General features: G+C 42.4%; 1 protein-coding gene across 9 annotated transcripts in view; it reads left to right on the top strand.

The window, feature by feature from the left end:
• ZNF644 (zinc finger protein 644) overlaps window positions 1-22,621 on the top strand; it is an 86,883-nt gene that overhangs the window by 2,544 nt on the left and 61,718 nt on the right. The window contains exons 2-4 of one of the 9 annotated variants that reach the window (XM_072042123.1): window positions 1,330-1,620; window positions 15,298-15,417; window positions 18,293-18,385. In XM_072042123.1, the coding sequence (XP_071898224.1) occupies window positions 1,568-1,620; window positions 15,298-15,417; window positions 18,293-18,385 (266 nt within the window). In that variant the 5' untranslated portion in view covers window positions 1,330-1,567. Of the gene's footprint in view, window positions 1-1,329; window positions 1,621-7,445; window positions 7,605-13,343; window positions 13,379-15,297; window positions 15,418-17,265; window positions 17,662-18,292; window positions 18,386-22,621 lie in introns of those variants that run through there. The other 8 variants (XM_072042120.1, XM_072042125.1, XM_072042112.1 and 5 more) reach the window with 8 other exon arrangements.

Genomic DNA, 22,621 nt, shown 5'->3' with positions numbered 1-22,621 from the left:
TTTGCATGCTCTCTTTGGGAACGTGCAACGTTTTTAAATACTGGTGCATGTTAATGCATTGATTTCAGTCAGCCTCTTTTTTTGTCCCTTTTGGATATGTTCAACTTAACAGCTAGTATGTCTCATGTTTGCTCTAAGATATGCGTAGCAAATTAGGGAAATTAAAAAATGCATGCAAAAAAGTGGTGCCGTGCACTTCTATCAGGTTTGTTATTTATTAATAGACTCCAAATTTCATGCGATAGCCTACGTTTTTTTTAACTTTGGCTCAATGGATAGTTTATGCCAATTACATGTAGTTTAACAGCTTTGAAATCTGTTTTTGCTTTTCTTACGCATGAAGACATGGATTCTGTTTCAGGTTTTAATTAAACTCTACACTGACTTTAAAGATTCTATTGTCCTTTCATTTAAATAGGATTTTTGTTAGATCTTTAATGAGACCTCAGTGGGGTAATAAATCTAAGCAATTGTCCTTATTAGGAGTAGATTATCCTCAAGAGATGGAAAGTAACAGAAGTAAGTAAAACCATTTGTAGAGACTGAACTAAGCCTTCTTCCTAAACATTAAAAAGACTTGCAAATGACTTGCTTGGGTGCTCAAATTAAATTAAATTTTGTTTATTTTTCACATTTTCATGGTAGGCTATTTGCATTTACTTAAACTTTGAGTTTTGTTGAGCAAAATTTACTCCAGGGTAAGTATCCTTACTTTCAATAAACAAGCTGTAAACGAAACTCCATAACGTCCTGCAATTTCTTTTGTTTGTAACCCTTGCCACACTTGTACTTTATAGAACCCAATGACCTAGCCAGTGTATACTTGCTCTATCATACGTTCCACAGTAGATGAGTCTTGGATGGAGAATTAATCTTGCATTTGTCCAACACTCCAGCCAAGTAGAATTGCAGAGTATATACATGTAGCAGCATGCAGCTTGTCCAAAGATCTCCTCAGATGCTGGACTAAAACACCAAGTTCTTAGTCAAAGAAAAGTTGCCACAAAAGCAAGTTTGGCCTTCTGGAGTTTATGTGCTGCCAGGAGCTAAAGGGTATTTGACACAAATCGTTCTTTTTGTTTCAGCTCTTTGCTTGACTTGAGGGTGTTCTCCATTCTGTAGGTGACCAGGTCTTGTTTTGTTCCTGATTTTAGTCATAGATTGGCTTCTGATGTGATGTGGCCTCCTTCACACAGTCAAATCGTGAACTTCTGCCATACATTTAATTCTCAAATTCTCAGATTTGCTACACACACTATCATACAAATATTTTAAAGCATCCAGTTATTTAGAAGCTCTTTTTTATTTTTTTTTTTTATTTGGTGCCAGGCTCATGCCTAGGACTTTACCCAAAAAACGACAGGCAAAGGCAGAGCTCTTGTGCAGGGACATGCAGTAAGACATGTGACGTGAGAGAGGCTTGAGTTGTTTTCACTAGCTTCAGCTCCTGAGCTGCTGCCCTCTGCAGAGCATGCTGCAGGAAGCCAGACTCCAGGGACACAGCCGCACGTGATCCGACCCACGTCCGCCTCCACCGGGAAGGAGCCCACAGCCCTGCTCACAGCAGATGAAGACAAACCTGTCTTGGTTGCTGCAGCTGCACCAGCTCTCTGCCACCAGGTACTTAACGTCCTGAAGCTCTCCTGTCCTTGGGCTGCTCTGTCCCTGTCCTGCAGGCCACTGTCCCATCAGAGCCAAGTATGGTGAGGCTCTGATCTGCTTCTGTTCCCTGCCATGTTTCTCCACTCAGACTTCTCCTCAACCCTTCTAGTCTTCTAAGTGACATTGTAGCGATACTTTGTGGCAGAAAAATTATGATAGAGGAACATAGTCCATAAATATTAATTTCTAATTATACATTCGCTGCATATCATGGGCAAAACTGCAGTTTTTGATCAGCCTTCATCTGCTTTTCGTATCACTCAAGTGTCAAAGAGTTTGGCATGATGCCTCACAAGGGAGGTGGAAAACTTGGTGCAAAGTGAGCTTCTGTAGTTGTTCAGCATCATGGCTTCTCTGTGTTCTGATAGGAAACACAGAAAAACAGAAGGTGCTGATAGCAGATAAGGTCACCTGGTTGCTGCTCTGCTTTTGGCATAAAGCTGGGGGAAAGATGGCGGTGGGGAGGAAATGCACACCCTGGCTTTTAGGCTCAGATTGCAACTCTTCCTTCCTCCCTATGCAGTGCACATTTGGAGAGTGGCAAACCTAGGCTGAGTCCTGCTGTTGATTTAACTTTTAATATGACATAGTGCAGATTATGAAGAGGCTGAGTGCTCTTGGCCTACAGGCAGATTCTGGGTAAATTAAGAGATTCTCTGTCCTGTATCATGTGGTGATCAGAACTCGCATTTTGGCAAGGTCAACTTTGAGATAAAGCAACACTCTGTGCCAGAAAAAATCCATGGAGCATAGTTTTGATCCAGACTCTCATCGGATGTGGGATTTTCCCTTGGTTTTCACCAGTAGCAAGACCAGGAGCTAACCTCAGCTCTGCAAGGGGAGATTGAGAGGGCCCGGCTCTGCACGTTGCTAAGAGATATGTCTTCTGTTCCTCCTTCCCCTGGCCCCTCTTTCTGGGGACGTACGCTATAGACATAGGCAAGTGCTGGGACTTTCCCTGCAACATAAAGGTGATGATGTGCATAGAAGAAGTGCAAGGCTGGCTAAATGGACTTCCACTGCTTGCTGATGTGCATGATCGGACAGTTAAAAGGATCCCTGCTTGTCTTGCACTCTGGAGGAAAGTGTGTTGCTTTCCAATGCTGGCTACACACTGCAGCATCAAATTTGGCTCCTAGGTGCTATTTTTACATCGACCATGCAGTGAGCCAGCTGTGTTTTCCCCTGAACACAACCGCCTCCCCTGAGAGGGAGCAGGCTGCTCAGGTCTGGGGGTACCTGTGTGTTACAGGCGTGAAGAGCTGCCCTCCTTCTGCCCTCAGGCGCAAACCTGCTTTCACTCTGCCAGGCAGAGCAGAAAAGCTGAGGTCCAACACTGGGACATATCCCTGAGTGCCTGCAAGATAAAGGTGACGTGTATAAGAAATCCAGTTTGCTTCTCTAAGTGAGTAGATGAGATTTAGGTGGGAAAGTAATTGGAATGCTAAATGATTACTGCTAACACTTACTAAGATGACAACAAATCTCCTTTATATTAATGTTCAACTTTTGAGACTAGATTGAATCTTACTTTATTAAAGAAGGTAGGAAGCCTAGAAGTAGCTCTTTAATCATCAACTGGAAAATACAATTTTGAAATCCATTATCCTAGGAATGCAATAATCAAACAGAGTAATAACTGATGTTAAATCTATTTTGAATATTAACGTAATTCCCAGCTGGAAACAGAAGTTGATAGGATGGTTTCAGGTTCACTTGGACACCTTCTTGTCTATGCAGTTGCACATGGAAAAGAGGTTGACTGATATGTCTTTTCTGCTTGTATGATTGTCTCAGGAACTATGAAAGGCTTAAAAGTCATTGTGTGATACATGCATTTGCTCTATATTCCTACAAAAGACTGATGGAATTTTATCAGTCTTATTTCACAAGCACAGCTCTGCCTATGCAGACCTCATGATGGGTACCCAGTGTTCTGCATCTTCATGAATCTTCAGAATTAGCCTGTTAGTCAGTCCTGATAGTGCTGAGCTGTCTCTCTTGGCACATCTTTGAGTATTTTGTCCAGCCTAGCTTTAAAAGTCCCAGATGATGAACTTTTTGGCAGCACATCATTCATCTTGGTGTCAGTGGTTTCTTGTGATATTCAAAGTGCAGTTTCCTTTCCTGTTTGCCATTCTGTTGCTCCTCCTTGTAGGTTTTGAGGTGGATCCAGCCCCATCTGTATGGGGGCCATCTTGTGAAAGGATCCAGTGGCACAGAAGTGTGGGCGCTTCCCCTGGCCCTTTCCCCAGTTAGCCTGTGCCTGGTATCATGTACATGTGTGTCCTATTACTCCCTGCAGTGTAAGGGGCTCCTGATTTTCCCAAATAATGTCACGTTTCCTTTCTCCTCCCCATGTTTTTCACCTTTCTTTCTCCATGTGTATAATGCATCTGGGTACTTGTTGTTTTCAGCTTCTAATTTACTAGCACTGGTGAATTTCTCGCTCCCTCTGCAAATCATTAGAAAGAGGCTAAGTGGGACTGCTTACAAAAAAAACCTCCTGCATTCCCAAGATAGCCCACAGGCTGGTGTGTAGCAGTACTAGTAGCTGTTTAGGAACTTTTAGATTTGTTTATTTGTTTAACAGGTGCAAAACGAACTCTATATTGTAACCTGTTTGCCACTTCAGCGTGAGAATACAAGGAACGCGTAAATTCAAAAGTTGCAGGACTTGAGAGGACCTGTGCAGCCCTAGGGAAAGGGCAGTTTGCCATGCAAGCAAGATGAAAAAACAAAGGAACAAAATCCCACAAAACCAGTCTGTCCCCAGCCTGTGGGCAGGTGAGGGAAGCCCTTTCCTACCTCCCACTCCTGTTCTCTCTGCAGCCTGTTTCAACCCACCATCGTGCTCAGTGGCTGAAGAGCTGGCAGAAGTGGCTATGTGCCTGACATACCATCACAGCACAAAAGGCTAGGCTGGTGTGTCTGTTGTGTAAGGTGAGAGGAGTTCTGCTCTTCCTTTGCCATTTTCCTGCAAGAAGCTGGGGTCCATGTGATTGCTTCAATCCTCTAAAGATCTCTGTGTCTGATGCTGTCAAAAGGAGCAGTTGTGTGCTGTGGTGAGTTGCAGAATTGGAGGAGGAACAAATCCAGCCTCATCGGGCTGGCCTGAATGCTGGTATTGACACGGAGGAGGGAGTCGTTGGGGCAGGAGGCGGGGGGGAGTTGCGCTCACACAGACTGAGCAGTGTTGCCACAGTTTCAGTGGAGAATGAGGCTTCTGGTGCATTAGTCTCTCCCCAGTGCCTGCTTTTAGGATGTGGTTGGTAATGCTGTGTCTGTGAGGGCTGTCAGGCAATGCCCAGGGTAAATAGGTGCCCGTGTTAAAGCAGCATGTGACTGACAGACCTATCCCTTCATTTTATTTGCATTCAGAGCTGGAAATTTTCACCACGAAAGCGCTTGTTGTCAGCCCTGTGCGAGACCAGTCAGGATCATCTTGTAGTTGTGCCTCTGACTGGGTTGGGGGTGGTCCTGGGCAGCAGCAGGGTTTCTGGAAGCACCCTGCAGGCTGTGTCTCCTGGCACGGATTCCCTGTGCCCATGGTCCTCCTTGCTGAAGTGCTGGAGGCAGCTCCCAGCTGCCACGACAATAGTTTTAACTCTTTGTTATCTAAAATTCAGACAGTGCCCGAGTGACACAGAGGTAGATAAACCACGGGCCCCTTTGTACAGTCACATCCTTTATGTGTGTACTGCTACTGGTATTAATTACGTTGTCTGCAATTCCCCCAGTGCAGATGGGAGTCAGGGAGTGTAAAGTGGACCTCAGGGGGGCTGGTAGCAGCAGTGAATGCTTCAGGCTGGATAATGCCTGCTGGTGCTGGCTGAACTTGCTGTCAGGTAACTCTATAGACGATGTTTAGCTTCAGTCAACAGCAGGGTTGTAAACTGAAATGGATAGCTCAGTCCAGATTACTTTTTCTAGAGTGGATGATGCACAAGGAAATTGAATTAAAGATTAGGTTTGAGATGGGCTCAAGGGTTTTTACAAACCACATAGAACTTAAAAATATCAGATATTAACAAAGGAACCTATTTAAAATAATGGTAAGCTGCCATCTGCTGGTAAAAAAGAAATGCACGTAACAAACAAGCAGACTTTCGAAGTGATAAACAATTCTTTTGTATTTGACATGCTACAGTCAAATATATATGTGATATGGAAACTGCATATATTTATTTTACTGTTTTTCATCTCCATTTGCATTTTCATATAGAGTATGCTAAACAGATGCCTATAGCATAACTAACCTTAACAAGCGCTGAAAACCAAAGACAATAAGAATAAAGAACGAAGACTAATAAAAGCAGATGAGTGATTGGGATGGTGACAGCCTCCAAATGTGTCCTATTTACATTGCTAATAAAGAATCACAAGCACTGCCTTTTTTGATCCCCTCTATAGACCCTCCCATATGACCAGAAATGTAGCACTGAGAAACATTTCCTGATTTCTTGTTTGATATTTTTTGCGTATGTGTGGTTCCTTAGTCAAGGCTGTAAATAGGAAGCGGGTCTTTAATTGTTCCTGATTTAAGTAGGTCACCTCCGCCAATACACAAATCTCCCATCTTATAAGCCAGGTAGACTATTGAACTGATGTGGAAAATATTTATTACACAAATATGACCAGAGAAAATAATTCTGCAAAGGACTGCTCCCAAATTGCATGGTGACTGACACAATCAGTCTTCATAAATCCCAAGTATGAGTGCACTGCAGGGAAGGGACTATCAGATTTCATGTTTGTATAGTGCCTACCAAGTACGTGTGCTGAGCTTGACTGGTTGCCCAAGGTGCTGCTGCTCTATAAATAGCATTAACAGTGCAAATTACCTCCTGTGCAAACATCAGGCCACTTGGCTTTGTCATATACATGTAGTTTTCTGTCATGATTTGGGTTACTCCAAACATAACCTATTGTTTTAGCAAACTGACTTTGTCATAGGAAATGTTTAAAATGGGCAAAGAAAAAATAGGTCAGTTCTTCCTTTGAAATCAGAGAGCAGTGTGCATTTGTAATATTTCCCAGGTTTATTTCCTTGGAGCAGGTTTGGCAGGTAAGAGAAGAAGTTAAAGATTTATTTTTGGTGCTATGTACCAGATGTCATACCTGCTCTTCTGAGACAGTTGCTTTTATCTCCATCAGTACCTGCTCTAGTAGCAATGAAAAAAGTGACTCGAATCCCATTTAAAACATGCAGTGTGCACTGTTCACATGCCACTAAAGCGAAGGAAAAGCTTGTTTGGGAGACTCCAGGCAGAGTCTTTATGCGTCATCATAAAGCAAATATGTTTGCATCCCTCTCAGCAGTGTTTTTGCCTCTACAAAGAAGTGAGGAATTAATGTGCACAGATTGAGAGCTTGTGACTCCAGCACAGGCTGGAGTTCTACAAAGAAGTCCAGTTTGAAGCTCTGTTGTATTTATGGGGAGTCCACATGCAGCTCATCTGGTAACATCCAGCTTGTTCTTTGTAAAGGACCTTTTCTAGGGAATCTGTGGTGCTGTGTGTACTCCATTCACTTGGTCTTAGACCCAGTGTGCTCAGCATCTTGCCTGATGAGGCCCTGCTTGGTGGCAGAGAAACACTAAGAATACAGGGCCAAACCCTCATCTCAGGAAAAACATCTTGTCCTTTTTTTTTTTGGCTTTTAATCTGTGGAGGATCTAGCCTGTGGTGCATGGTCACAGGGGCCCTGTTTACTGAAGTGTTCCAATAGCAACGCAAAACAATCAAAGGGAAACAGAGCCAGGGGAACAGCAGTGCCCGTGGATACCTGTTAACAGGCAGGAGCTGAAGTGCACAGTTGCCATCAAAGAGGCTACTGTCCTCTGCTTTGCTCTACAGCACTTCAGTCTCCCTGCTAACGGGACTCTGCCTTCCAGCTGAAGCATGACTGACAATTGAAATAACAGTGCCAGTTTATTCCAGGTATGCCACTGACCTGCATGACCTGTTGGAAGGATGAGGTAGAGGCAATCAAAGCAGCATGCTCCTGTAGCCTCTACAGGCTATAACAATGGAGACGTTGGGAAACAAGCTGGTAGATTGTGAGGGGAAGAAATGAGGATGGGTGTTCACCCTTCCTTGCTAATATGCTAAATGAGTTCAGGGGGACTGAAATTTGACCCAACAGTAGACTGAAGGTGAGTAAGAAATGAGCAAAAGGTAGAGCTGGTAGTTACTTCATTTCATGATAGAATCACTGTTCAAAAAGTCTCCTAAACCACGGAAGGCTGGAGCAGACAGGGGAAAAGAGTTGGGTTATGGCGATGAGGCAGTTATTGCTGATACATAAACTGGAGCAGTTCAGGTCTGTTTAACTGTTTACTGCCATATCCCATCTGTGTTTTCTAAGTTGCCTGCTGTGCGATGGGGCAGATTGTGGTAACAGCACAACTTGTTTCGCTGTTTCTTTTCTCTGTGTTTCTAGAGAATTAAGTACTGTTTCCCGCCTATGCTATGTTTAGGGTTTGGCAAAGGGTTTGCCATTCTTTTGGCCAACTTTTAATCCTGTTTCTTTTTCATACTACCACATTTGTACTAAGATGGAATGGATGGGTTAAGCAAAAATAAAGCTAGTAGTGGTTTACCAAGGAGCAGAACCATTAGTGGCCAGATTCTAGCAAAGTGTAGTTCTCAAGGTGAATCAAGATTCTTGTCTGTACAAGGATTATTGTGTGGTGGACCCTTCTGGGTCCATCACATTTACTGTTTAAACAGCAGTTTACTGCTGTTTAGAAAGCAATAAAGCATTCACTTTAAAAGTCAAGAAGTATGAAATAGACATTATTTCACTGGCACAGAGAAAGGGGAATGCAAAGAGAATCATGATGGCTAAACAGTTGTCAATTTTTGTGAATATAGTGACATTTGGAGTCCTCTGTTATTTATTTGAAATGAACAATGGAATAGGACCCACATACTACATGCTTGTCAAAGCCAGGCATAGCAATCAGCTAACATGCTTATCAGTCAGACAGTGTACATGGTGATATTCTGCTTTCACGCTGTCTGCTGATTGGAATTGGGCCCACAAGGAAGCCAGGTGATTAATCTGCAAGGGTTTATTTTTTCTGAACTGTTAATGTCCTCTGTTTCAGAGCAACTGCCCACGGCTCATTAAGCAGGGAAGATCTGAATGCAACTGTGAAGGGCAGCACAGAAATATTCTCCACACATCTCTTGTTTGACCCTTGGAGATTCGAAAAATAGTGTTGGAAAAAGTTTGTCCTATGCTGGGGCTGAACTGATGCTTTCTGAGAAGCAGCAGTACTGTTAGAAATATTTATGTATTTCAGTCAGTGGAGATAAAATCTAAAGTCACAAGGCTCTTGCAAGGTGGTGGTGGACACTTGGTACTAGCCCAGAAACACACAGCTGCCACTTCATCTGACCTGCTGTGAGAATCTTGCTCTTTTTAAGTCTGTTGCTCCTATTCTTTGGTGATTACATATCTCTCTTGCTGTGTTCTTTCCACCTGTACAGCTTGTGTACTCTGGCATTGAATGCTGAGAAAGCAAATGGGGCTGCTGAGTCCAACTGCCTCAAAAGAAATGCAACAGGGGAAGTAAATACATATTCTGAAGGACTTTGCAATATTGGATTCATCTTAAAGAGATCATCTTGAAGTTACTAGCCCTCATTTATAGTCTGTATTGTACCTGTTTGTGAAATTAATTTGCCTTCAACTGAAATATTTGAAAGTATGTTGGTTTAGGGAAACAATTTTTGTGATAATATGGTATTATATAAGCGTCAATTATTTTATTATTCCTAATAACTTTCTTGAGAAATAGGGTAGTGTTTCAATGTTGTTTTTACAGATGGGGAAACAAAAGAGTTTGATGTAGAGATTTAGATCTACATACCCTCATGTCTGCTGTGTGTTTGGCCCTACTCACTTTCACTCAAGTCTTTTCCTCACTGGAGTTCCCGGTCACGGAGTAGCTGTGCCCTGTGCAGCTCTTGGCACCTCTCTGATTTCATCCTGTGAGTGACTCCATGCCAAGAGGGATCTTCATCTGTGAAGATGGATTATAGTAGAAAAGGAGTGTTAAAGATGAATGAAGGACCATCTTCCTTCAACCTGCAAGGAAGACATTCTGAGCTCTCATTTTGAACTTGGGTCTCTGGGAACGGCACACAGCAGAACAAAGCACAGAGAGAGCAGACCAAGGCTCCGTGATTTCACACATGCCCTTTCAGACAGGGCAAGCAAAGACAGTAAGCCACTATTGGGAACATGGAATAGAGTCGACAAATTCAAGGGCCCAACCTAATATTTTATTGGCTCCAGAACAGTTTGGGATCTCCTAATGGGGCTCTCCTAAATATTATTAGATATTTACTTATAACCTGGTCTTCGACTGGGCTGCAGAGCTACAGTGTCCATGGGCAAGAATTGAGGATGCTCGTGGGAAGGGAAAGCAAGCAAGCTTCAAAGGTTTCTGGGCTTTGCTCTCTGAACCTCAGCTGGCTTTTTCTTTATTTTTTCTCCATTGCTTTTCTTTAAAGTTCTACTGTAAACAATTAGAGGAAATTTGGTGATAATACTGCCTGTGGAGACTAGGAAAGTAAGAATGCATTCTACATCACTGCTTCCCTTTGTTTGTCTTTTTTATCTTGTTTATCTTTGATCAGCTGCAGATGAAATAACCAGCTAACTGATTTCACATAAAGGGCTGCCACTCACACTGACGAAACTCCCTGACACAGGAGTATGCTCTGTAGCAGTCTATCAGTATCCATTTCTTATTCCAATGCACTGACAGGTCACTCAGGGAGACTAAAAATTCTGTTCTGGAGTGGAACAGAAAGTGCAATTTCAATTTTGTTTTGCTTTGAAATTTTCCAGCTACCTATCAAGACCAAATCCTTGAACTATTTACTTAGAATAACTGAAATACCCCTATCTGAAATAGTGGATATGCAAGATTTAGCCATTAAAGAGTTGGGGTAAAATTAAAATCCCTTTCAATAATGACTAAAGTCAGAGAAAATCTTTCAAGAAAATTAAACACTTGATCAAAAAGAGAGAGGGTTATTGTTGAGAGCATAAAGATTAAACAGGAGAGTTGTCTCAGAGAATAACCATCAATGATAAGTAGCAGGCAGTTAATAATATCCCCTCAGGGATCTTCTTTTACTTATGTAGGTTTTTGGACAAATACAATATTACATTTTTTTATAGTTGAAGCATGAGAGAGCTTTGTGCCATTCCAGAGTAGCAATATAACTTCAATGGAACAAGGATGACTGGAAAGGTGGGGAAGGGGGTGACCCAGGATCTGAAGCAGCGGGGAAACGGTGATCTCTCCAAACCTTCAAACCCCAGCTCTGAGACCTGCTCTCAGTCTCCCTTCTGTACCCCTGTTTCATATCGCAGCACTGTATCAGTGCTGAGATCTGGTATTGCCTCTTCTTACATAGCAGCTGAAAATGAGTGAGAGACCAAGCAGACTAAGGGTGTGACTCTGCGTTGTGATTAAGAGCTGGTTAAGAGCTCGAACATGCAAACTGTTGAATTGGCAGAATTGGAGGGATGGTAATCTGCAGCCAGGGGACGGCACATTGCATATACAGGATGGGGGCCAGAGGCTTTGAAGAACATCTCAAGCCAGCTCTGCAGCTGGAGAAACTGTAACATGAAATAGCTGCCTTGATCTCTCATTCTTCTTCTCTTACTCTCTCCTCCTATGTAATTACAATTATAAATCTTTTTGTTCCTTAATCATCTTGTGGCCATTGCAAACATTTTAGAATTAATGCGGTTCTCACACTTGAAGCACATGTTCTGCATGTCCCCTTGTGTCTCTCCATTTATTCATTTATCATGTACACACAAAATTCCTGTAAAATATTAATCTGAAATACAAATCTCTTTACATCATAGGAGCATTTGCACATAGTAATGTTAGCGAGATTATTAATTCTGCATACACAGTCTGTGGACTGCACACAGGGCCACATCTCTCTCAGCAACTGTGCTGAAATCAGTGAAAATTTCAGAAACATTATTTTAATATTACAGTGAGTGGAAGGTGACAATTTCCTAGAATTGGATCATTTCTTTAAAACTCAAACAAGAATTTGAATCTTAGTTTTCAGTTTTTCCTTCTAAGTATTCCTTTGTAAAAGAACTTATATACTGCTCTGTATTTCTATCCAATGGTTCCTAATAGATTAGTACAGTCTGGAAACAAAGGGATTTTTTTTTTTTTTTTACAGTGCTTTAATCCATAAAGAATCTGAACATTTCTTTTGCCATTCCTCCTTTTTGGGAACACCAGGAGTAGCTACGCTTCTGCAAGGCTGGTTGGGGCAGGTTGCCCTGGAAAGAGTGGAATGTGCAGGTGTAGATGGACCAAAAATAATTCTGTGAGGCTGGAGACAGCGTCATTTTCTCAGGGGTAACAAAGAGTGAAAACTGAGCTGGCACTTGGCGTGCTGAAATCGCTGGGAGGATTCTCCTGGGGGCGGGGGAGGTTAGATCCCGCAGCTCTCTCCTGGCTGTCCCTGCCTTCTGCCAGGCGAGCCCTGGGGAGGCTCTGGGCCTAGGCTCCACTTCAAAGGAAGGGAGGGAGGAAAGGAGGGAAAGAAGGAAGGAGGGGGACATTTTTTTCTAAGTCCAATGGTCTGAATTGGCATGCTTGGATCCTTCACCTGCCATAGGAATTTTAGACAAAAAGTCGCACCAACATTGAAAGGTGTGTTCTTCAGACTGCAACTGAGTCCTGCCGGACACAAAACAATCAGGACTGGGAAGGGGTTGCTTTTCTGCAGTGAACGCAGAGTCACTGGAGGTCTCCTAAAGGTGTCTACTCGGAGGGGCCCTGTAGCTGGAGCAGGAGCTCTCCTGCTGGGGACAGGCAGAGGTGAGAGGCTGGTGCCAAAGGAGCAGGGCCCAGCTGCTGGGCACCGCTGCCCTGGGGGATTTGGGTCTCTTGGCAGGGAGCATGTAACGGGGCCCTGCTTGCTGCTGCAGGGTCTCATGATGCATTGTCTGTGCTGCAGTAAAAACAAACCTTTCTGGTTTCAAGAAGCAAAGTATTTTCAGTTTGACTTTATTTCTGCGCTGATATTCAAATTTTGGTGTCTGTAGTTTATGAAGAGTCAGTGCTTTACTATCTACAGGAACAACGCTGTTGATCCCTCCATCCTCAACTGCTAACTATAAAACATCCATTTGGCTTTAAGCTTTAAAAATATCAATGAAGCGAGTGAGACAACATCGACAGCTGGAGTTAAGCACTTTCACGTGCTTTCTGAATCAGGGACCAAGTTGTTAGAAAGATCTTTCAGGACTGACTGGAGATCCATAAGAAATTGTCTTGAATTAACCAAGCCCTCACATTTCTCTTAATCATTACCTCTGTATCATCTTTTTTCTTTCACTTCCTTCTTATTCATGCTTAAACGAGAAACATCTGTTTCTATTTTTCACATTGTTCTGTTATGTGAGTAACGATATCAAACATCTTTTTTTCTGCACTGTGAAAGAATAAATTAGTGTTAAGTTCTGTGAAGTGCTTTTAAAACACTAAAGCAAAACATCTGTTTCAGCTGCAGGTCATTAAGATGAAAAATCCTAGTCTGTGTGCAGTGCAAAACTGCCAAAAAATTGTCAGCCCAAGCACATTTTCTCACCTGTCTTTTACTACAACAATTGAAGATGGCAAAAGGATGGTAAATCTTGTCTTCAGGTATGGAGCAGTTAAAAGTGCTCACTGCTTTAATCAACAGCTATAGCTCATGGTGACAAATCCTGGTCTGATGTAGCGGTGCCCAGAGGTTGCCCCAGTGTTCATCTTGTAGACTTCAAGATGAGAGTCTCCTTGAGAGCCCTTTCAGCCAGGTGTGTTGTGCAAGACTGCCTAATGCTCTGTATATGTTGGTGTCACTGAACTTCCGCTGAAAAGGCCCCCCCCACCCCCCTTAAGATCTGGAGGTTGTTTCCAGGGCAGGTGGCTAGAGTAAAGCTCAAACGTGTTAGAGTTTAAGAATTGTTTGGACTGTGCACTTAGTCACATGGTCTGAATTTTTGGGTTGACCTGTGTGGTGCCAGGAGTTGGACTCGATGATCCTTGTGGGTCCCTTTCAACTTGGGATATTCTATGATTCTATGATTCAATTGGCAAATCTACTGTGTTGGTGAACTGAGATGCTCTTTATGTGCCAAAGCCCAAATGTAGATGTCTGTGTGCCTTTGTTGATAATAATCTCCTTTGTAAAGCACTTTGAGGTCTAGAGATGAAACGGCAACAACTACCTTAGAGCTTGGATATTAATAAATAGAATAATGAATATTAGAAACAATGAGGGCATTCACCGAATTCTGTAGGAAGAGCCTGGTCTTTTGGGCAGGTCCTGGCAGGTAGGTGGTAGCTTACTCCCATAAGAGTCTGGGTCCACCCTTGTTTCTCTCTGTCTTTAATTAAAAGCTCCAGATCCATTGCAAGTGTAAAGGAGATGTTCAGCATCTGTCAGGAATGGCCTCCAAAGCTGCATGGGGCTTTTCCAGCATTTTAAGAGGAAATACTTGTTTGTTCTTCCGATCTGCTAAGGTGGCAGCCTGTGCAGCCCTAAGCAATCCTATTGCACTGTGCTCATACATTCCCTGGAGCAAATGAATGTGATGGTTTGGGGTCTCTAGTAGCCCTGTGCATTTTTTTGTAAAAGTGTACTGGCTCCCATTTCATTTAAACCCCGAGTTTTTGAGACAGGAGCCTGTATATACATTGCTGCACTGGATCTGTTCACCTGCAGCTTTCCCCACCCCCAGCACGAGCATGATTTCCTTTTATGCACTGCTCTGTCACAGCTTGGCAACTTTCCCAAGACAGTCCATACCAGAAAGCAGAATATGGCTGCTGAGCAGCGTAGACGGAATAAATGCCTTATGTAACAAATTCATTTAAACACTATGAAATGTTGAGACGTGAGACATAACTGAAAGCAAAATGCAGCCCTTAATCTCTAGCATAAATTCTTCTGTTTGCCCTCTCCATCATCAGCATCTAATAGCCACTGACTGTTTCCACTCACGTATCCATCTTTTTCAAGAAGCTGCCTGCAGCAGAATTAACAAACAGCTTGGCAAGCAGTTTTAGGGGCAGGATTTTTATTTATTTATTTATCTTCTCCTAATTCTTCGTGATCCTCACGAGCACTTCCCTACTAATGTGCCTGTGGCATCATTAGGTGTTTAATGAGAGTGACGTTGCCTTAATATTATTACTTTTATAGCTCATTTTGTTTTGACAACTCTTTGGTTTTGTGGCCATTTGTAATGTGCAGACTTCTTCTTCCTACTCCTGACATCAGAATTTGTAGAAATATTTACCATGGAGGTATTACCATAAAACCTTAAATAATGAATTGTCAACCCAAGTAATGAGTTGCCCCCCCTACCTCTCAGGTATGGTCTGGACTACCTCCATTCATTATTTTTAAGTGCAATATATGTTCAACACCACAGTAGTTTAATGACATCTGTTAATTATTTTAGCATATTTCTTTTGTTTAACTGAAACACCAGGAGTAGTCCAATAATGACTACATCTCACATAGCAGTTAAGTGCAATTCTGCAGATGAACAATCCTTTTTGTTTTCTTTTCACAGCTCCGAAAGACCAGCACAGACTCCACAGGTTGTGGATCAGTCTTCTTTCTCTTCTTCCTCACATCTAGGAGCTCAATCATTTTATGTTGTGCTTGGACTGAACACAAGGCTGCTAAAATTGTAAGTCTTGGCTAGATGTATGTAATGTTATTTTACCCCCTGAATTTTGTCTGTGTATTGGCTGTGCTGCATCCATTTCTTTACTCATTAAATTAAATGGATGTAATTTTGTGTACAAGCAAGAGCATAATTCTTACTTAGGAAAATGCCATGTTCATCTACCATGTCACATGGATGATCAGTGCTGAGCAGTGCATTTATTCAACAGCTGTCTCTATGCAAGGAAAATAGTGATATTTTTAAGAGACTAACTAATGCCCATTAAGTTCTCACTTCTATATTATCTTCCAAGTTATTTTATCTGGTTTAGGATGCTAGCACATATTGTCTTACCGCCACAGCAACAGAATAGATCTAATCCATTCTTCTCTGGTTATGAGCATTTAAAACAACTGGTCTGCTGTTGTGAATTTAGCTTGCTTGCATCAGATAAGATGAGGGGAGTTACTGGGGCAAATGGCAGCGAAAGCAGTCTTGCTGCTTCCTTGCATAGCATGTCTCCTGCACAACAGTGAAGGGGAGCAAGATGCATGTCTTTGCAGTCCTGCTACTGCTTCCGCCAGGCTGCAGCATCACTGCACAAACACCTGACCTGGGGCTGCCCCTGGCCGGTTGGGTGCTGGAGGCCCTAGAGGTTCCTGCCTCTGTTCCCTGTGCAGTCGCAGCTGGTGGTGCTGCACAGCCCCAGGAGTAGGCAATGCTAACAAAACTGTCATTGTATACATAGCTACTGTTTCAAATGTTCTTATCCTGGCTTCCAACATCTCTATTTTTACGTCCTTGTTTATATTTAATAGCAGTTACAGTGGATAACTGGCTTTATTTTGGAAACGTTGACATTTCTCTTGCCAGTACTGAAGCCGTGAAGTTCTGAAACAAAGACATGCCTTTTTACTCTCTTTCTTCTGATAGGTTTTGTCATTTGGCAACTGTTGTTCTGTAGATTCGCAGAATTTGAACAGGATTCTGATCTCCTACAAAGTGACACACACGCTTATTAGAATTCAGGAGCAGGTTTGGGGCCTTTTCTCTGATGCACCATGCTGGGTACCATGCATGAGAAATTAGAGCCTGTCTGTTATTATGTGACCAAACAGCTGCAGGAACTTCTAGGGTTTTTAAATAGTAGTAGAATGATAATCAAAATAATATTCCTGTAAAACAAAGTGAAAAGAGGTCCAGGCTCTTCTTCTGCAAGTCTCCCAGGCCCAAAAGAGACGGATTAAATCTGGACAAAATGAGCCCCTGTACACATGTAGTTCCATTGAAGTAAAATAAATAAATAAATGAATTGAATTCTTTCTACAAGCTCTTTCATGATAGTTCCTACTTATATAGTTTCTTCTTAGCCCATTGTAAAAAAAAAAATTAAAAAAATAATTGTAATTTCTAAACTAATATGGGATTTGAGATTTTTTTCACTCACTTCATCAAAGGCATGCTTTTGAAAATTGTATGACCTTTGGAAGAAAGGCTCACATGGTTAGGATGTGAGTTAATCACTCACAAGACATTTCCAAATAAGCAGTGGGAACTCCTCAAGCTGTTTAATTTTCCTGTTCCTACTGGGAAATGGAATTTTTTCATTCAGCTGCCCTGCAAGTGAAGTGTCCTCGTCCGACTTGGAGCAGAAGAACTGGCAGGCACAGGGAGGCCAGCTAGCCAGCTACGACCTTCTGCCCAGTAGAAGTGCTCCTGTGCTGCCATTAAGGCTTTATTGCCTGTCCATTGTATGCCTTCTGGGGCTCCCTGGGAGTGCCCCAGCTAGGATGTTGGGGGGACATTCTTCAGAAACCTTCTCTGTTGCCTCCCTATCTCCCAGGTATGGTCTGGACTACCGCCACTCCTCAGTGCTTCTCCCTGGAGCACCCTCATATGTGTTCAACAGAGCCATATGGCCTGGCACCTGTACTGCAGCTCTGCACCTGCAAGCATGCCCTACCTGCTCAGACCTGCTTAGCACCATCTGCCCATGCAGCCCTCTCGTCTGCAGTGACATGTCCTCTGCACCTCCCCCACCCAGCCTTCTCCACCTGGCCCTGGGCTACCACCTGCAAGCACTTTGGCCACCTCATAGACAGTCTTCCCCCACACTTAGGAAGCCACAGCTACAAGATGAGCTTTTCTTGCTTCTATTAACCTAGAAGAGGAGCAACAACCTTCTTTCCCAGAAGGAAGCGTGTCCCCCTTCTCTGCATTGTCTGCAAAAAGGAGGGCACTACAGAGTCTGTTTCTGAAGCGTAGGTAAGGCCTGAGTGGGTTTTCCAAGAATTTACTGAGAGGCCACAGAGGTGCTGGCTATCCCAGGGAAGGTGAAGCATAGGTAGGAATATGGTCTTCAGGCTCTGCTTGTCTCTCCTCAGTTACAGACTCAACAAGCTCATGTGGCATGTCCTCAAATATGTCAGATGCTGCCTGCATGCAAAGACTGGACTAACAGGCAAACCAAGTACTCCTAGTGATTGTTTGAGCAGGAGCCCTGCTCTCCCAGCCAGCAAGCTGGGCTTGGTTCACCATTTCCCTATCCAGAACCACCTCTTCTCATGCCCTTCCCCACACCTGTGACTGCCCTCAGCATCAGTGCTGGGCTGAGGAGAAATACTAGAAAATACTCGGTGTTCCTGCAGCTCCTCACTTTGAAGTGACCTCCGTGCTGTCCCAGAAGGTACTGGCGATGTGTGTATAGGGCCAAATGTGATTTCAGCGAGGACAGCCTGTGGCAGTGCAGGCATGCTCTTGGTGTGTGAGGGAGCAGCACCTGAGGCATTCTTGGTGCTTTTGCTAACTGTGGGGGTTATTTTACACAGCATGATATCTCGATGCTGACTAGCTTTGTGTTGGTGTAGGGGCCTTACTTCTCTCCCTGCCTTTGTAGGGCCTCCTACTCTCTTGCCCAGCATTCCCCAGGCTCAGGAATGGCAGCTCTTCACAATGGGTTGCTGCAGCGAGACCAGAAGGATGGTGATCTGTGAGTTTTGTTTTTTTTTTTATATAAAGGTAGGGAATGTGTAGGTTGTGGGTTGTATGTGGTGGAAATCTGCTAATGTCATGTGAGTACTCAAGTGGCCTTACATGGAATTCTGTTAGCATTGTGGGGCAGATGTGCCTCATTTGCTGTGCCATGCAGATGTGACAAAGAGCTAGAGCCCTCTCATGGTATGTAGGGGCAGCCCCTGTGTTGCTGCCTTGATTCCCATCTCCTCTGTATTCAAGGACTTTTTAACTGGCTGTTCTGCCCGAGTTGTACTTACAATGACCCTTTTCAGCAGGAGGAACATAAAAGTTCCTGAGCTTTCAACAAGAAAAAAAAAAAAAGATTTTTTTTTCTTTCTTTCAATGAAAGAAAATTCCAATTTTCCTAGGTGCCTGGGCTTAGAAATGGTGGCTCCATGTATTGGAGGTTCACCGCCATTTCCAGCCCTTCCCTCTTGCTAGCATTTGGGATCAGCCTCCTGAACTTCTGTGGAGAACCACTGTCATCTGTTGGTGGGCCCTAAGCAACAAAAGCACTGTCCTCTCAGATGGTGTTCACAGCCCGCTGGAGAGCTGCTTGATCAGTGCAAACTTTGTTAGGCATTACTAGTTTTCCTCAGCCTACCAGATGAAACTTCTAAAAGGACAGGCAGTCAGCATTCCCCAAAACCCTTGCTGGCCGCAACTGCCCTTTGCGCTGTCCTGCTGCAGATTGGGAGTGCTGTGTGCTGTAGGCTACTGCTTGCCTTCCTCAGGCTTGAGAGCTGAATTCAGTTAGCTCCTTCTAGCCAGTATCTAAGACTAAAATGAGCTCTCAGTATGATCTCAATCTCTTTATAAGGGATAAGATAAACTGTAATGTGAATGATGAAAGTGATCATATACAATTCATGCTTAGTGAGTACCCATTGTCTTAAAATAATCCTAATAAACACTGTTTTCCCCAGCATGTGCCACTGTGAAAAGCTGTGCTTCCTAATGTACTATCAGAAATGTGATGACACCAACCTCTTTTAGAATGTGTAATTGGTAGAATGTGATAAAGACGTGGTTATCGCTTACTCATAAATGGGATACTTTTAAAATACTCTCACTCTTACACTGATTGGCTTAAAGGACCTGCTGATTAAGATGTCTACATGAAATTTTAAATTGCTGTTAACCTCATTGGCTCTTGTAATGATTCAAAATTAGAATCTCTTGAGTAGAGCAAGTAAAAACAATTCTGTTTTAAAGCAGAATATGAACATTGCTACTCAAAGCTGAAGGTATATTTGAATGATCATTCACATATAATTTCTTATGGAGGAATTTTAACATACTTTCAGAGATTTTAATTTTAATATGATTTCAGAGATTCCTGACAACATTCAGACATAGCTTCTTTTGCTGCAATTCCCCAAATGGAACTACTCTACTGACTATTCTGCTGTTACAGGTAGCACATTTTCACTCTATGAATTGTCTGCATGCTCTAGCTAAAAATACACTTCCAAAGCCTTACCTGAGCTCATTTCCGCACACTGACCTTTGAACACATCATTGGAATCCAAAGCCAAGTAATGTGAAACTGGGACAAATTTTAAAAGTGAGCATGACTGTTCCTCTAAGTTTCTTCATTCTTTTGTTTGAGAAACCTCTACTCAGGTTGCATTCCAAGATACCAAAATAATTATTTTACAGTTATTTTAAATATGTAGATTTCTATTACTAGGAAATTAGTATTGGAATTTTATTTCTTTGAGCCGTTCTGAAAGTTCATTAAAGTCTTTGCAGCTATTTCACTGAGCTTATAATTAGAAGTTTTATGTTCCTATGAGCTTCATACTAAAAGCAGCAATATTATACTATAAGATCTGCCTGCAAATCCCATACCTAAGATAATATTTCTCGAAAGGGATAATAGCAAGTGAACTGATGAACAAATAATTCATCTGAGACATACATGCAGGATATGATCTGGAAATACTGGATGAACAAGAGAGAAGCAAAAATTTTAATACAGCTTTGATCATTGCACTGAACATACTTTCTGGCAGATGAGGGGTAAAGGATGTAGCCGAGCTGAGAAACTAGGAGATGTTTCTCCTTTCTTCGTATAGCGAGGGACTGGCAGGGAGATCGGAAAGAAAAAAGTTCCTGAGTAACAAATCTCTCATAGTAATAACCCTAGGTTTTAACTCGCCCTTTTCTTTTTTGACATTAATTTTATTCTACAAGAGGAGACCTTATATTCCAGTGGTCAAAATGAGATATGAGATATACAAACCTACCATGCTATATACTGATACTGTGCAACCACAACACCTGATAAATAATTTTTCAAAATTGGATGTTAACTCTAAGCCTGTCAGAAACTATCACAGTTTCATATCTTTTTCCCTCCTTTTCAAGATTCAATTGCAAAGATGTCTGTTTTCATGCCCTGAAGATATACACTTACCTATACAGTACACTATAGTCTAAAAAAGCTTTTGTAGTTTTTTTAAGCTTTATCTCTGATGTTAGAAAACTCAGCTATATTCATAATTAATTGTCTTGATCAAAACCAAACTCCTTACAATTAAGAAACAAACAGAAGGTATGGCATATCAAACAGACTTTCTGCTGCTGTGATCTTATCTAAAGACAAAATAAGCTCATTGGTACTTTTACATTAATAGTAATAAAGTGCTTTTTTGTTTCTTTACTTCTCCTTTAAGTAATGTTATTATGTCTTCCCATGCATAAACCTCTGGAGCTCTACAAACGGATGATAACAAAGATTGACGTGAATGTTTGTGTCAAGCATAAGGACAAGAGGGTGTATGTCCATCTGACTTAATGCAAGAATTCACAATTACTATGCAGGAGCTGCAGGGCAGAACAATAGGAAGCTGTGGGGAAAAGAAGGCGGTTTGAAATCTTGCCTAGTATGTAGTGACACCCTGGCAATACCAACCACAACTGAGAGATCCTGTTCTTTTTTCATTTTTCAACACAGAGCACTTCCTTCTAAAGGCTACATTTTCTGTTAAAAATGTCTTTACTTGGACCATTGTCCTTACTTCTGTATGGCCAGGTGACCTTGAAGTACAGAAATGGTGGGGGTTGGCTGCAAAACCTTTTATCCCCTTGTAGGGGTGTTGAAATAGTAATCAGCTGAGGGAAGTGGCTTTCCCTGTGTGGTGCAACCTGGGTCCTTCACTGGAATATGTAGAAGTCACAAATACAAATTTGGAGATGAAGCATGGCTAAAAGGGTCGTTGTTACTAACTCCCCACATTAAAATTGCTCAGGACTCCAGTATGTGTCCTAGTCATAGGTGTGCCCCTAATGCCAGTCCCAGAGGTGGGGCGTGACACAACCGGAAGACCAGAACATGGCACCCTACGGGCCCAGTGCAATTTCATTTTCATAGGCAATTCTTTGTTGGCATAGGGTGGTCATGTCGAAGATCAGGTTGGTAGTGGTAGGAGTTGGACTCTAATGCCCCTTCCTCTGCAGGGGTATGTTAAGGTTACTGGTGTGACAATTGAGAGAGAGAACTTGAAATTACTCTGTCTTCTCTGTGGGCTATTTCAGGAGTATAATGTGAACTGAATCATCAGACTGGGTTAAGCAAAACTATGATTATTTATACCTATTATATCTCGGTCCTTTCCATCATCTGCTGAAGGCCAGTTTACTGCTGCAGCTGTCTTCCTCTCTCACTAAATTATAATTCAGTCAGCAGACTCAGGAAGAAATTTGTTAGTTTTGTTGCTCATAGCATATTTTCTTATATTAATACTTCCTGCATGATGCAAATGGCAACCCTCCAAGGCAATACATTGTTGTTTTCAAGAAGGTGAGTGCTATAATATATGGTGGTATTTTCCTGCTCTAATCTGCCTTCTTGTGATCTTTGAATTGTATGAGACTTGAGCTCAGTAACTCAGACATGAGAAAAGAGGTGTCAGCTCCTCCTGAAGGGAACAAAGACGTAGGATTAACTATCTCCTTTTTAATGTGTGATGGATTAGAATAATGCAAGATTAAAGTAAATAAGCATAAAAACCATGGTTAATTTGGTCTATTGATAATTAATCTAGGATTTGCTAATTAATAATGTTTATTACAGTGGTACCTGAGGAACAGGGAAGAATGGAGCCTTGTGTGCCAGGCAGACAGTGTTGTCCCAGCAGCTGCTCCTCTCTGATCAGTGAGAGATGACAATAACACTTCTTACTGGCAAGACTGAAAAGAGGAG

This window comes from Anas platyrhynchos, chromosome 8 (assembly GCF_047663525.1).
Source record: "Anas platyrhynchos isolate ZD024472 breed Pekin duck chromosome 8, IASCAAS_PekinDuck_T2T, whole genome shotgun sequence".
NCBI classification, from domain to species: Eukaryota; Metazoa; Chordata; class Aves; order Anseriformes; family Anatidae; genus Anas; species Anas platyrhynchos.
This window is presented reverse-complemented; position numbering and strand designations above follow the sequence as displayed.